This window comes from Sparus aurata, chromosome 13 (genome assembly GCF_900880675.1).
Source record: "Sparus aurata chromosome 13, fSpaAur1.1, whole genome shotgun sequence".
Classification (NCBI taxonomy): Eukaryota; Metazoa; Chordata; class Actinopteri; order Spariformes; family Sparidae; genus Sparus; species Sparus aurata.
The window spans coordinates 30,526,180-30,542,919 of NC_044199.1; the positions used below are offsets into that span (position 1 = coordinate 30,526,180).

The 16,740-nt window shown below is 43.0% G+C and overlaps 1 protein-coding gene across 1 annotated transcript in view; it reads right to left on the reverse strand.

Annotated features, from left to right (window-relative positions):
* Positions 1-2,067: 2,067 nt before the first annotated feature.
* The window catches only part of galnt10 (UDP-N-acetyl-alpha-D-galactosamine:polypeptide N-acetylgalactosaminyltransferase 10 (GalNAc-T10)), a 95,304-nt gene continuing 80,631 nt past the window's right edge, over positions 2,068-16,740 (reverse strand). The window contains exons 9-12 of the mRNA XM_030437506.1: positions 13,908-14,129; positions 13,696-13,812; positions 7,999-8,148; positions 2,068-7,009 (exon numbers count right to left, since the gene is read on the reverse strand). Coding sequence (XP_030293366.1) covers positions 6,845-7,009; positions 7,999-8,148; positions 13,696-13,812; positions 13,908-14,129 — 654 coding nt within the window. The 3' untranslated portion in view covers positions 2,068-6,844. The remainder of the gene's footprint in view (positions 7,010-7,998; positions 8,149-13,695; positions 13,813-13,907; positions 14,130-16,740) is intronic.

A 16,740-nucleotide genomic window follows, 5' to 3' on the forward strand; every position in this document is an offset into this window, starting at 1 on the left:
AGTGTTTCTGTACTTGGTGTTTCATTTCCCCTTTGCAGCACGTTTTCAAAATGCTGGTAGCTTCTATTTTTGCCCAGTGGCCACTCATGGTGTTGCTGCAAACAACTCTCCCCCTCGAGCACGAGTCTGAAAGAATCTGAATAACATGAATCTGTTAAACTGTTGACAGGAGACATTCAAATACGAACAAGGTCAATTATGACTCTTTTTTTTGTTTTGAATTGTTGATCCAAGGAGTTTTTGGATTTGTGAAACTTTCTTCAAGCTGAGAAGAGCGATTTAGAAATCTGTGACAGCATCACAGTGTGAAGTCGACGGGCTGAGCAGGAACTTGTTGGCGACACCAGCGGGGGAAATGCTACTGCACACCGCTGCTACTGGGCTGCACAAACCCAGGAGCTGCAAACATGTTGGCGCACAGTTCTCATTGGACTTGATAGGCGCCATCTTTACATACGGCATCTGGTTCTGTTATAAATCTATGATTTGCATGTGTTTTGTCTACGTCTGCGTTGTCTATGTGTGTGGTAACATGTAGGCAAGTAAGCGAGCATCTATGTTCACCACATGTTGACGTGCTGATGAAGGTCTTCAGTCATCCGGGTCACGGTAATACTAAGCGCTGTATCGCAGACAACTGGACTTGTTTCGGTTTCTTGAAGACGTTTCACCTCTCACCCTTACAGAGGTCACTCCCACACAGAGTGTAAACGCCTGCAACTCCCCTCCAGCTAGTCAGAACTGAAGAAGCCTCTTGGTTGAGAGGTGAAACGTCTTCAGGAAACTGAACCAAGTCCAGCTGCCTACGATACAGCACTCAGAACTAAGTCATCACTTTAACCCCTGGTGAAAAAGTTGCTCTTTGTTTTTTTTTTTTACCGCCCCCAGTGAATCACATGCGGTGGTTTAACTGGAGTGTTTTTTAGAGAGCAGGGAACGTTTTATTAAATGGGAAAATTATGCACCACAGAAGATTGAATAAAAATCCCTCATGACTGGTACAAATAATAATAATAATAAAAAACATGCATGTGTCATGAAGACGCACTGATTCTGCTTCTGAATCATTTTAAAAGGCTTCCGCTCCAGCATGTCCGATTGTGTTTCATCAGCGTTTCCTCGTGTGAAATAAAAACTAATTAATATTTCATAGAGAGCTTTCAATTTTCCGAAGCCTCGAAAACACGTGCGCATGGGGTATTTAAAAAACACATCAAACGACCGGGTTTACTCAGGGATCAGCCCGTCTCTGAAATGTTGCAGCAATAAAAACATGAAGCCTGACGAGGAAAAAGAGCGAAAACAACAACAGGTTTTATTTATTTCTGGCAGCTGTTTTCCAACCTTGTAACTGCAGACATTTTCCGTGTAAACACACGAAGCTGCAGCTTTCTTCAGACAGGTGTACTCCCACCTGGACAGGTTAAACATCTGAACCTCGGCCAGGACTGAAGAAGAAAGAGAGGAAATCAATACGAGGCTGTCAGGCAGCATTTAGTCAGCTGTGACAAGCGGACAGGAGCGTCATATTCCGGTGAATTTGAGATGAAAAGCAGGAAGTGTTCACCTGCTTCGAGGTAGAGGAGACGCTCCTTCCAACATGGCGGCACGTTTTCATCTCATCGCGTTTGTATTAAATTCATCATTCAACAGACGGGTATTTTTTTTTTTTCCTCCAAATATAGAAACCTTTTTTATTTTACAATTTCAGCAAAAATATCATACAATTCCAGTTAAATTGTACAGTTTGTTAAATACCTAAATACACTTTTACAGTTGCAATGTCAGTAGAAAAAAATATCGGATATTTTCTCATGAGATACAAAATGTACACGTCCCTACACGACAAAACTCACACACACACACACACACGTACACGACACGTGTGTGACTGGCCCGACGCCGGCCGTGGACATTAAAAACCTTTTTGCTCTTATAAAATGAGATTTCTTTACATTGCTCAATACATTTTTAGTCTGACCAACAACAACATCATGGGGGAAGGATCATCACAGCGAAAAAAACACAAAAAAAAGGCTGCACGTTTACGCTGAGCTTATCCCAAACATTCTGTTAAATGATTTTTCAATGAGTGGATTTAATTGACCACAGCGGATTAACAGCTGGAATGAAAGCAAATGTGAAATGTCACTTTAAGACTCAAAAACTCGACCCAAGTTACAGTTTGATGTGCAACAATAAAGGTGCAATATTATACTTTCACGAGTTTTCTCAACTGAGTGTTTACCTAAAGGGATACAGTCGGCAACATCTTGGGCAATACTCGGCTATTTTCAGGAGAACAATCAATTACAAACAATTACTTCGAGGTAAAGTAGCGACTTTAAGACACACCGCAACGTTTCATAAACCTAACCAAACTGCAGCAGACATGTTTTAGGAACAACTCGATCATTTAGGTACGAGGATGTGTCGTCCAGTTTGCTTCAGCTGCCCCACAGAACAGTCCTGTATCAACATCGCCGCCATGTTTCTCAAATGCAGAGAGCCTGAGCACCCGCTGGAGGAACAAGTCAGGGGCGGCCATGTTGTCCCTACCGTCTACTAAATACTACTCGGTGAGCGTCTTCCTAAAGCTGCATTAATTGATATTTTTTGGCCACTTGGAGGCAGAAGAACTCCTCTGCAGGACACAGACCTGACCTGCTTTCATCTTATCGTTGTTGCGGCTCACAACAGCAACATTAAATTAAATTTGAAGGTTTTTGGCCCCGTCTGTTTTTGTTTGTCGGCAGGATCACACAAACTACTGAACGGATTTCTACAGAACTCTGAGGACGAGAACAGATCCTGTTACTTTTGGTGTGGATCAGGATAAAGGAGCGGATCCAGGAATGTATTTCTTTTAAAATTGTTTTATTCTCATAATTTTTCAGGGAATAATGTGTAGACCTTGATGGGGGGGAAAAAAACAGATGTATTTAGTTGGCTGGAATCTGAGTGAGTACAATTGATGCAGATCGAGCAGATTTAAATGTTTTATTTGATATGTGATTAGGCTTGATTGAATAAGAAGGGACTGAGGAAAATAAAAAAAATAAAACATTTTTAGCTGCTAAACGTTCCTTTTTATGGCTGCCGCTGCTGAAAACGAGGCCGATCTCATCTCAGCTGAGCTCCAGAGTTCGGTGATTTTTATGGTGATGAGCGACTCCTTTCACATTCATTTCTTTTAATTAATTTCTATAAACCCATTTGTGCATCTTACAGCTTCACAAAAAAATTAAACCTAGCATGACTGTAACTCCAGATACAAGGTAAACATTGACGACCCAGCTATCACGTTAGCAGAAGTCTTCTCCACCTTCCTTTGTTATTAAGAGTTTAGCCGACGTGAATCAAGTCAGTCCAGTTTTTACTTTACGAGCCGCTCTGGCCGCTCTGTGAGATGCTCTTGGTGGACTCACACAATCCAGATATTTCTGTTCTGATGTGGAAAAAGGAAGAAGACAAGTAGCCCAAGATGTTGCCATGTGTATCCGGCTCTTTGCACAGCATTGTCCCTCAGTACAGTATCGGTATTAAACAGTCCTTCACAATAAAGTGACGTGATTGAACAGCGCAGGTTGTGGTTCTGATCCGAGCGGAGCTTCGTTCATGTGAGAACACTGGTACTGTGGCGCCGCCGCGGTGTAAAACAGTCAGACGGGTGTTTGGTTTGGTCCTGTAGTGGAGACTCTGCTACTGCAGCGACTCCGCGTTCTGAAGCAGCAACTCCTGCTGCTCAACTCTCAACAATCTGACAGAGCACAAGTCGTCCAGGCACGGGGGTCAAAGGTCAGGGTGGACTCCACACACGGAGACAGGTGACCGGACTGAAAACAAGAGATGTCTGAACTGCAACAACGACGACGAAAGATGACGCGTGTTGCATGGGAAGTTGTGCATATACTGTTAATTACTGGTGACTTTGGTTCTCCATTCAAACTTCTAATGTTTCCTTTGAAGCAGATGAAATATCTGAAGCAGACAAAAGGCTGAAATATCTCAGGGATATCATGACTTTATAAAAAGCTAACACAATAATGGTTGAGCCAGTTTCCAAGTCCAAAAAACAGACGGTTACTGACAGATTTCAGCTTTCAGTCTGACGGCGACGTCCTGCTGACTGATTACAATTTGGCTGATTTAAACGGCGGTGCATTTTCTAATGAACTTATTTTATTTTCAAAGCTGATGATCAGTTGTATGTTTGTAAACTGTTGATACAAACATGTAACTATATTCCTATTTTTGATGCTGAAATGCCTTGTATTTGCCAGGAAATTACTTCATTACAATTTAATATCAGATACTTTAAATACTAATTGTACTGGTAACTTTCCATTTTACCTAAATAACATTTTAACATGATATGTTTACTTTTACTCAAGTAGGATTTTCAGGAACCTTTTACAGTACTGATCACAGCTGCTGCTCCATTTCACCTTGAACAACTGTCAAGAGATGTTCGAGTTGATAAAATCAGCGACTTTCATCAAGATTTAATCGGAAATGTATCTTTCTTGCTTTTACACGTTTATGTTCGATACTAATAATCACCTGCAACGGTTTCCTACAAAACCAGACGGAAAAGTAAATTGTTGGCATTTGATGATTCTGCCAAATGAGACAGAACCAGGTTTTTTAAGCCAAAACATCTTTTCCGAACCCTGTCAAGTGGATTTGTTTGCCTGAACCTAACCAGAACATAAGCGCAGTGTCGTCACATAAAACACAAGAGCGGACCTCAAGTTTCAACATATCCACAATGTGCAGAAACATAAACTGCCAAGATTTAGTCTGCTGATGTCACCAAGTTAGGCCGATTTGCAGCTTCCAAATAGTTTGACTGAAGTATGTTTGAGGACATTTTGTTTTTGGTTTTACACCGATCGAACAGAGCACAACACCTGGAAGTGATGATTAAAACGGCACACGCTGTACATTGTTCTACTTCACATAATCGGATTAGCGAGAGCGATGCGGGCGACAGACCGGAACATCCCAGAACACCACGTCGAACAAAATCAACATCGGCTGAACGACAGGATCAAAAACAAAACACCACAGAACATTTCATTAAAAAAAAAACAAAAAAAAAAAACAAGAACACAAAACGGGATTCAAAAAACAATAATTACATAATTCCCTTTTCCCATGAAAGTACTTTGGATTGAACAGGTGGGAAAAACAACACAACAGCATCATGTCATGATTAAAACAGAACGGAGGTCTTCTTAGGGCTAAAGTTAACTCTTCAAGGCAGGAGGAAAAATAAGGTGGAAAGAGTCTCTTTAGCTCTATTCACAGCCGGCGGATACGTGTGTGTTCGTTCAGAAAGCGGAACCCAGCGGTGCCTTCAGTGCCCTCACCAGAGTCGAGGTCAAGTCAGCTTCAACTCCAGTTCGGATTTCAAGAAAAGTCCAGAATTGAGTGAAACGTTCTCTACACTGAGATGGACACACACGCACGCACGCACGCACACACGCACACACACTTTACATCTAGTCCTCTTCGACAAGGCACTAAGATTTCATTCAAGTTTATCATTACACAAGTGCTTTATGCATTAAAAACTCCCACATTTGTCTCAATCCCAGAGCTGCCTCCATCCGTCTCTCCTCCTGCTCGCACTGTACGCTGAAAGTGATGTGTCAGCTGGGCGGCCGGCCAATCAGGTGGCCCTGCTGTGAATCAGCCGGCCTGCCAGTCACGTAGCCAGTCATCCAGCCAGGCAGGCGGGCAGCCAGGCGTATTTGCGGCCCTGCCCGCTGCTTCTGCGCCATGACGTGACCCCGCGCTCAGCCGTGTGTGACGAGGTCGTTCTGGCGACTGATTGGCGGAGTCGGTTGGGGAGCGGCGGAGGGCGCAGTGAAAGCAGAGGGAGACTCTGGGAGGCAACTCATGCCACCACCATGACCACCACCACCACCACCACCACCACGATCACAACAACAAACAAGCCCTTAGCCAACAAGAGTTAGTCCGCACAAGAACGTGGCGGCGGACGACTCATCAAACAGCGAGGAAAGTACAAAATAAGAGGAATAAAAGGAGCGTCTCTTTGTCAACTTCCTGCGGCTACATTCAAAGCAGAAAGAAAGAGAGGGGACCGGGAGGAACTACACGCTGTGGGGGAGCGGGAGACACGAGGGAGCGAACACCGGGTGGATGAGGGTTGTAAAGGAGAATCAATTCACCAGTTGATTTTCAGAGTGGTTCTGCCTGACTTCACCCAGGTGTCAGGATGACTTTGGCTCAGTAGGAGCGCTACCCCCTCCTCCCCCCAGGGAGGATGTCAGAGCTGGAGAGACATAAGGGGATTTGAGAGAGAGAATGAAGAAGGTGGGCAAAGACGCAGTCATGCAGGCAGATAGAGACGGACGTGCAGGGAGAGGCGAAGCGGGAGAGACAGGATGGGGAAAGAGATGGAGGCCGAGGATAAAGGGAGAACGAGGGGCAATAAATAAACTTTAAACGAGACAAAAGAAATAAGAAAAGAGAGGAGAGGAGTGTGAGATAACTAATCAACAGCAAAATCAGGGAGGCGAGGCGGACCGTCCGCCACAGCGACGCCGTGACAGAACAAATACATCTCACACACACACACACAGTCACTTTAAAACACACACCCATCCATCAGAGATCAGTCTCTCCTCTAACTGATGTGTTTAACCAACTTCCCCCCGCAGGTATCCCATCCTGCCTCACCGCCAAAGAGAGGCAGCTGTCACCTCAGGGGCAGGCAAATGAGAAACTGGAGTAAATGTAAAAAAAACTCCATTTCATCGGCGGCAGCAGTCCGCCTGCGTCAGGAGTTTTCTGTGGACGCTGCAGGGTCTCAGTTGGCGCCCTGGTTGAAGTGATCCAGAACGGTGGAGTTGGTTCTCTCAAACAGCCACTGCTGGCTGAGAGAGGACGGGTCGCACGTGTTCATGAAGATCCGCCGCTCGTTGGGGCTGCAGTCGATGCAGCTGTTACTGACCGGGTGATACAGACTCTTGTCCTGCAGGATGGAGGGCGAGAGAGAGACAGGAAGGAATGAAAAACCAACAAAATAAAGCTGCAAATCGTTTCATCTGAGCCTACTGGTGAGCAGGAACCTTTTCCACGCTGCTGGTGGTGCATTCACTGACATTCAAAAGTCTTAAAGCACCATTATGTATTGTACCTTAAAATAACACTGGACTGTAATAGGGTTAACATTTAACAAGTGCAGCCATGTGTTTACCAGAACAACTCTGTGAATCACTGACTGTTCAGGCAGAGCGCCCGAGGACAAAATGATGTTGCCATAAAATACCCTTTAGTTTCACCCAAATCTGTTACAAATGTGTTTCTGTACAGTAATCAGTGAAGCCTGGCCCGCAAAAATCTGAGCTCTGCGCCGCTCGCTCACCGCTTACAGCTTAAGATTGATTGATGGATGGACGGCACGATATTACTGGTTTAAAATTGGTTAGTTCAAGAAGTTTGCATGCAAAAAACCACGAATGGATTTAATATAAAAATACAAATCGATTTATAATGTTTAGTCACGTTAGAGAGCTTTTGCATTTGAATGATTATTTCTGAGAGGTGCTCTGCTGAGCCGTTATCGTCTTCTCTTGTCTCTTTTGCTTCTAAGTGTTAACTGCTGCAAAAAAACGCCTTTCTGTGACACTACATTAAATCCTAGAAATGCTATAAAAATACAAATGTGGCCTCCTGCACGGCGTGTTTTTTTGTAATAGCCGAGCTTAAATGCATAACAACGGCGTAATGAGGTCCTATGAATATCCATCAGCTTCAGGGCACGTTCTGTCTCAATGTGCAGAACTCTGTAGAATGATTTAAGAAGCCTTGAAGTCGTTTATTTTATAGCAATTATGTTTGGAGCTTTGTTGCTTTGTACAGGAAGAGAAACAAAATGTTCAGAGGAGGGAGGTCGAGACACACACACACACACACACACACACACATAGGTAATATGTTTACAGTTGGGGCTGTGTGTACCTTCCTGTAGCGCCACAGCTGGTTGCCCTTCATGCCGTGACAGTCGTACAGGGTGACGGGGCTGTTGTGGGAGATGGCGTCGAAACAGACTTTTTTGGTGTGCATGGGGTCGCCGACACGGATGTCCTCTCTCCAGCCGAATGTGAACACCTGCAGGGAAACAAATGGCACAATCTTTACGATTTCATGTTATAATATTCTAAAAACAAACAAAAACCATCCAGTCGCCATAATAAAAAGCTGCAAACCACAGAGATGTTCAAATTTGCTGAGCTGACTGTAGATGTCTAGAGTCGGTACAGGGCTCAGTGGGGAAGTTACTGGAAGTCAAGATGGCTGCCAAGCCACAGACCACTGTTCAAGAAGGTGTTTCAATATTTGTAAGCATGAATGCACTAGATATTTTAATTGAGACATTGGACACTTTTGTTGTTTTGCTGTTAGGCTTTATTCCTTGAACATCAGAATAAATGTTGCTAAACGACCATCATAGCAATGGAATGATAGCCTTTTTGTAATGTCATAGCTTCGACTCGTGAACAAGACCAGAAAAACACTGACATAGATGAAGCTGTCCTCTCTAGCAGGTGGTTACTGTTGTGAAAGGGTCTAACCGCTTTCGACTAAGACAGTTCAGAAACACGCTCTGGTTCCAGAGTGGCGCCGACTTTTTACTGGTCTAGAATAAAAAACAGCTTACGTTGGTTATCCTGACCAGGGGCCGACTGAAACTACTTGTGATTGCCATTTTTATAAACCAGAGTTAGTGTAGCATGTTCTGACTTATCCATGTAGGACTAAACAAAAGATTTTTCCTATAGATGCCAAATTGAAGCATCAGTGGTCCGAGCACTTGTCATGTTCGGATGTAGACATGCGAGGCCACGAGCAACGCTTGTGAAGAGTCGATGTAGTCCATCATCGCTCTTTCTAGCAATGCTGGGAAATTGGAGATGTATACAGTGAATGAATGATGTGACTATGGCGACTCTCATGCCTGTGGAAAAGCAAACCGATTATTAAAAGTTATGCAGGCTGAACCAACTCTGAACCAGCCCAGAACAGCACTTGGTTCGCTTTGGTCAGGACATCTTTTCCTAAACCTAATCAAGTCTTTTTGTTGCCTAACTCCAACCATAGAGTGACAAAATACTGAAAAATGGCAATAATATGTAAAGCCACAACAGCTTGCTCTCGATCAGGCTAAGTTAAAATGATATTTGTGAAACGACACCAACGTAGTGGTATCAGATAAAACAAACCTAACGAGTACATAAGCTCAGCGCTGTCGAACATACATTTAAAAACTGAACCCAAAGACACCGTTTGCTGAAATGTAGATTTCCAATGTTTATTCTGCTGGTTGGCTTGATGAGAAACCAACAGCAGACGCAGGCATCATGGTTTTTAAAAGTTTGAGGACTTGACCTTTAGTAACTGTGTCCATTGAGACATGAGGCACCAAAATATGTTCAGTGTTGTGCCCCAATTTAAACTCCAATAACCTCAAAGCCAGAGGAAAGTTTTGTCTCATGTACCTCACACTGACTCATTCTGAATGAATCTACATGACTTTTATCATCCCTCCTCCCTTCAGACTCCGGCCTTGACCCCTTGCACTCAGTTTTACTGGCTGGACACCAATAAAGTTTTACTCCTCTTTCACAAAATGTCATGGTTCCCCTGACTGAGTTTTACTGGAGCCTTTGCATTCACTGTTATTGGATGGATATTGTGTTTGGTTCCACTGGCTTGTACTATTAATCCATTAACTGTAAGTGTTTGTTTGTGCCTCACCTCAGATCAGGAGCCGGCGTGGCCTCTGTGGATAAAAAAACTAATCTACTGCTGAAAACTGAGCAGCTAAAAGGTTCAGTCTGACTAGCGTAAGCTGCTGAGCATTTTACAGGCTAATCAAGGTTAAATGTTTCACAGGCTTGTGACTTTACAGCTGTATAGAGCTGAAAACACTATAGCAGACAGGTCAATCGTATCCTTATCGACTGTAAAAAGAATAAATATTACATATTCATCAAAGTTTGCAGGTATATTCACACAGAATAATCCTGTTACAAAGGTCAAGAACGTCTTCGAATGTCTTCATAGCGGTGATGTTCTGAAGGATGAGGGTTTTTTTCACGTCCCTGTGTGCAGAGCTTGCTGAGTTGTCTCATCACACTTAGATTTAGTTGTTATTGCTAGTTGGAGCTGCAATAATCAACTGATAGTTGTTAACTATTAAATTCAGTAAAAGCAAAAAAATAAATAAAGGGGAGTCAGCCCAATACTTAATATCTGGGGCTGATATTAAGAAGCAAAACATTTTGAGAAGACATATCAGTCGAAAAACACATTTTTTGCAATGATCTCTCAAATGTGGTTATGCAACGCTGCTGAAAATATGTAACAGAGGCAGTTTATTTTACAGTTTAATAATTAACCGTATCATCTAAAAGGAATAACACCTATGATACGAGATATCTGTGATATCAGCCTTTAGCAGTGGCCAATTGATATATCGGTCGCACAAAATGCTCCGATTCCGACTTGTTCAATGTGAATATGTTCTACTTTGTTTCCTCCTCAATGACAGCTGGCTGAATATCTTTGGGTTGTGGACAAACAAGACACTTGGGGACGTCATCGTTGGCTTTGGAAAGCGCTAAATGCCTTTTTCTCCAACATTTTCTGACATATAGACCAAGGTGTCAAATTGATTACTAGAAAAATAATCAACACATTTATCGTGAACGAAAATTATTCTTGCAGCCTTTGTGTTAATCTGTGTATTAAAAATCAATCTCAAATTAAAGATCACTTTAAGACTGACTGTATTCCCATTCTTGTGTTTTCAGTCCTGATACTGATGTTTATGAAGGTATTCTGTGGAGTTTTTGGCCATAGGCGGATTCAAAATACCACTTCCTGTTTCCCTTCATGACCAGGCTGTTTCTTGAAAACTCAAGCTTTTGAAATGTTTTAAACCTTAAGGTCTTTTATATAGGTAATCCAAGTTTGAAGGGAATCCAATTAACCCCCTAGGAGGAGGTGTTACAGGTGCGAACCCCGGAAATGGGCAAAAATATTAAAAACTCTTAAAATGACTTCTAGTTTGCAGTATAATACAAAAGGTTTTCATTTAATAGCTGCACTCCAACGTCTATAAGTTTAAATCAAAGTTAAAGTGGTGCTAATTATAATAATTCATGTGGCTGTGGTGCCGAGACAAAACACAGAAAGTGAGTGTGTTTCCTCTGAATCCGTATTCATGTGAAGAAACTGCGATTAAACACATGATATATGTTGTAAAGAGTCCCTGTACCATCTGAGGAAGCTCCCCAGAGTTTACCGATCATCTGTATTGATTTATCTAAAAACTGCAGTGAGATTGTGATGACTCGGCACGCTGAGGAGAGTCGTGTAGGCCGCTGTGATTGATGATCGTCCCTTTTTATCTAATTGTTTGTCACCGTTGGTCCCTGGCATTAAAAATGACCATGATGAACTCAGCAGTCAGGACTGATGTCTTCTTTGGCTTTTTACTGGAGTTCTTAACCGAAGAGAATCTGCTTTCTCCTATTTTTGTTGTCTGTGATTTCATTTTGGCCCTTGTTAAAATCTTGTCAGCAACGTCCGGGCGGCTGCCGCTGCTCCGGCTAATAAAGACTTTGTGACTAACTTCCTTCTCTCCCCTCGTACGGAATCAAAAAGCCCCGACAAGGACAGCTGCCGGGGGGCCTCCTGTGATTTGCGGTGAATCCATTTCTCGCTGGCGCTGAACACAGACTGCAACTGTGACACAGATTAAACTACAATGCATCTTCAGATTAAAGCAATTAAAGTGTCAGAGCTGTGAGGCGCAGTATTTCAGCTGAGGAAACAAAAGGGGACATTCAATCCATTACGGTTGTATTATGAGCTGGAGTTTAAAGATCCTCGGTGTGACGTGCGAGAACAAACAGACTCCTTAAGAACAATGAAAAGATGATGAAGCGGCACAGTGTGTTTGTGTGTGCCATTTATGTGTCTGTGTTAGCTGCACTGACATTAATGTGTGTTAAGCAGAGCAAATACTGTTACTGACAAGATAATCTACCAACAGAGGTGAAATCTCATCGTTCCCCTCGGGATGGGAGCAGGAAGATTTCCCCCTATAAACAATTTTCTTTTAATCGCTGTATTCGGAGAGTGGCCGGAGAGAATTACAGCGACAGTCAGACATCGTGGTTGGACGGATGGTGTGTGTGTCGTGTCTTAAAAGTGGGAATATGTGCGCTGCTTGATTGGGCCAAGTGTGGCATTGAAGATTGATGCAGCAGCGCGACTTGTGCTGAAAAGTTGAGAATTTTTTTACTTTAATGCAATGCTAAAAAACGTGACATGCACCACATGAGAGCAGCACAAACCTGCCATGATGTTTCACAGTAAAATAACGGTTTTGCTGGTGACACGTGTCGGTGTGAACAGCTGCCCAGTTGAACTGTTGTTGTTGTATCTTCCATTTCTTGAGGAGCAGGAGCTCGACTCCCATTTGTAGTCGCGCTTGCCTCGCCTGCAGGACTTGTTGCTACATTCCTTGTTTTTTTCTTTTTCTTTCATGAAACCAGCCCGGAGATGTTTCCTCGCAGTCACCATTTTGGACTCGTGTCAACCACTGTGGTAGCCAAAGCGTGGCGGCTGTTGCTGGAATACACAGCTTTTGAATATTGTGTAAATATTTTTTATTTTTTTTTCAGGTAGAACTTGCAGAGCTTCTGCAGTGAGACGAGAAAATGCTGCACATGTCGACACACTTCAATCTCAAACCCAAATTCTGCATAATATAAAGTTACACTGAGTACTATCTTGACAAGATTTAACATAAGCTTATTTTATACGCTAATACATTTATTTATTTGGCATATTTGTCAACAGACTTTTTGGTCGGTGATATTTTGCGCCACAACCCCAAATTAACCACTGAACATTAACCTGATGTAGTTTGTATCGGCTCCTTCACTGTGTTTTGTGAAACTAAATGTTCGGAAAGGAACAGCACTATTCAGCAGGTGATTGGATGTCATCTCAAATGTTTCCAACAATGTTAGAACCAGAGAAATCCACAAGTTTACTCGAGGTAACAGTGTGTTCACCTGGTCGCCTGTTGCTTTCCACTCCAGGAGAGTCAGAGCTCTGTGAACTGAGCCAGGTAGAGTTCCATTCATTGTTGGTTGTTTAACTTACATCTTGTGTTTTGTTTTGACTGAGAGAAACTTGACTGCTGACAGACTTTATTTCTATTACAGCGTTCGTACAATTTTTTCAAAATCAAATTCAAGCACTTTTCAAGCACTTTTAAGGGTCGTTTTTAAGATTTTCCAGCACCTTACTGCTGGGGTAAAATACGTATCTAAAGGAACATATATATACTTGTGATTTTTTTCTTCCCTTTTTATCACAATTATGTACATTGTATTATGCTGTAAACATCTAAAATGATATTTTATAAAAGCAAAAACTTCAGAAATTAATTATCCAGTCTGATCCCAATTTTGTGAAAGACACAGAGTTATAATGTCAAGCACTTTCAAGCACTTCAACTAAAATCCAAGCGCTTTTCAGACCTTGAAAACACAACATTGAAATTCAAGCACTTTCAAGGATTTCAAGCACCCGTACGAACCCTGTATTAATTGACATTTGAGTTTCGCTGCTCACCTGTCCGTGGCTCCAGCTCACCTCGCCCCGGCCCTTCACGCAGCTCTCCAGGCGGATGGGAGTCCCTGATGCAAAGTGTTTACTCTCCATGCACATGTCGCTGCCCACGTTACGAACCTGCAGCAGACATACACGTGACAGTAAAGTCATAAACAAGGACAGACAAGACGTTCAGCAGCATTGTCATTCACGTCTGGAAACGGTGGCTGTACCTCTCCCCACGCTGCGGCGGGAGGCTCCACCGGCGGGTAGTGTTTGGGCAGATCCCAGGCCACCTCGCTCATGAACCACTTGAAGTTCTTGCAGTTGAGGCGGTTCCTCAGCTCCTTCTGGGCCGTCATGTCTCCCGCCGACAGGTGGCGGTACTCGGGTCGACGCTGGTAGACGTACTCGGCGTATTCGTCCATCCACACCTCCGCCACGCGCTTCAGATTCTGAAATCAGAGTCAATGTCGGGTAAGAGGTCGACATCCAGCAACTTCTACAGAACAAGAACAAGAACAAGAAAGAGAAAAGGAAGAACAGGGACGAAATGGATTTATCTTTAGGATGCGGGGTCTGATCCGGGAGCAGAGGAAAGAGGAAAAAGAGTGGAGAAGTGGTAGGAAGCAGAAAAATAAGTGACTTAGTGGTTTTCTACATCGACAGGAATCATTTAACGCTGTGAACATTTTGTTATGTGGTGTAAATGTCACTGATTTGTCGACTCGGAAAGAAATCTTTCCCGCTGTGCCAGACAGTAAAAAAAAGCACTCCGGCTTCAAAGTACTCGAGTGAACTGGCTTGTTAGCAGATCTTTGCGCTCGTGGACATGAAGTCTTCATTGAAACAACAGACGAAGCCGTCATTCTCTACATCCTGCCACCCTTGATGTTTTGATTGATCCGACATGACAGAGTGATCAAAGCGGCCTCGGCAGAAAGGCAGCCAGTCATCACACAGGACCTGTCGTCGCCTCCCAGAAGGCGAGGGATGAAAAAATAGAAGCAACTCGTCTCGAGTCGCGACGGCAGATACGACACTGAACTCAATTATGTGCTAATTCAAAAGGTGGCTTCAGACGAGACTACATTTCTGTCTCTTGTATTTGTCTTCGTTTCTCTCTGACACCCTTTGAAACGCTGAATTTATCTTCATCTTGAAATGAATATGTAACGAGATCAAATGAAAAAACATGACCTTTATGAACACAAATGCCTTTTTCAAACCACGAGTGTCCTGAAATTAACCTGAAACAGCTCCTGCACTACTGGGAAATCACTTGGAGCATTTCTGTTCGATGCAGTGGTGCAGCCACGGAAATATGTTGATTATCGATGACGTCAAAGCTGTCTTTATAGACGAAACAATTATTTGCAAAGATGAAGACAGCTGTTAGTCGCAGCCCTAAACATCATACAGTTTCAATAAAGTGCTGGAGGAAGCATTTACAGCACTTCATTCCCACTGTAATAACATATATATGGTGGTATGGTTCTGTTCTGGGACTTCATTGCCCTTCCACGTGCATACATGGAAAGCCTAAGGCAGGGAGAGCAGCTGATAGGCTACAGAACAGAGCAGGTATCAATTACATTGATTAGTCAGACAAACATGAGCAGGAGGAGCTCGGGTGGAGGCGTAGCGGCTTGCAGAAGGAGCAGCACGGCTCGTTGTGAGCTGATCTTGACTTCGCGGCCTGTCTGTATCAACGCTACGCTCCATTTTTGGGAAGTTTATCCCTTGGTTTGTTTTTGTAATACTCATTTCAGCCACAAGAGGCTGAAGTGCACCAATTCACCACGTTCTCAACACGCCTGAAATCATTCATGTTTTATTCCGGGTGAGGTTTTCTCCCTGTGCTCTAAACACAAGTCTTGGACAGAGTGTGTGTTCATGCAGCTTTCATTCAGAGATTCACCATTTCAACTACGATTCTCTATTAATAAAAGGTTAATGTTGAGCTTTAGATAAATGTGTAAAATGTGCTCAGGAGACAATTTGTTATACAGCAAATGTCGCGTATAGATAATATTGTGATGAAAAAAAAAATGTGCAGCTCCAAAAACTTTTACTGTTTTCACTGATGAAGAAATTGTACTTAGAAAAATGATCCTTGCAAAACAGAGTTGTCCAAAATGTTTACTGGCATGCGAGGGGCTTTTGCACGTTTTAAATATTGCTGTTTTTAGGTGCAAATTACTGGTTTGCATCTCGAGTGCCCTTTGCTGCCTCTCCTTTGATTTCAAAATGCCTTTTTTAGGTTTATATCATGTCTCATGTCATGAGACCACAACAAAAGCAGCTGGGATCCAACTGTTAAAACTTAATATCAAAATTTCTGCAACTGACTTCATGTAATATACAAAACGTATCAGACATGAGGTCCCATTGGCTCTTCTTCTAATTCTTTAATTTCAGATTAAATAAACAACCAGCCTATCGCTGGAAACCGTAAGCGACAACAACTGCAGGGCAGACAGCTTCCTCAGCCGCCTCTTTAAGCTCAGACAATTGCAAACATGAAAGATTTACACCCGAGCAACGGGAAATTCATCCATCTGAGGCCTGTGGGGTGTAAAGAGTAAAAAAAAAAAAAAAACACAGAGCCTGTCAGCCTCTGAGGGACGCATGCATGTGTGAGAATACAGATGGAAGCAGCCTCGCAGGTATGGATGCTGAAATGAATGAGAATACATCCAGCGAGCCTTCCAGGAAAGTAGAAATACAAATCTTCTGCCCTTTAGAGGTACAGATGTAGAGGAAAAAAGCCTCCAGCCACACACACACACACACACACACACACACACACACACACACACACACACACACACACACACACACACACACACACACACACACACTTCCTGTAGCATAGCTCATAGCCTGCAGCTAAATTTGCCCCCTCCAGGTGAAACTGAGTTCAGCGGTTCATCTCCCTCCGTGCTGCCTGAGCTCAGAGTATCGGACTCCACTGCTCCTGTGCTGTTTTTTTTTTTTTTTTTTAACAATAACTGTGGTATTAATTAAGTGAAAGAAAACAGTTTTTCTCCTCAAGAAAAAAAA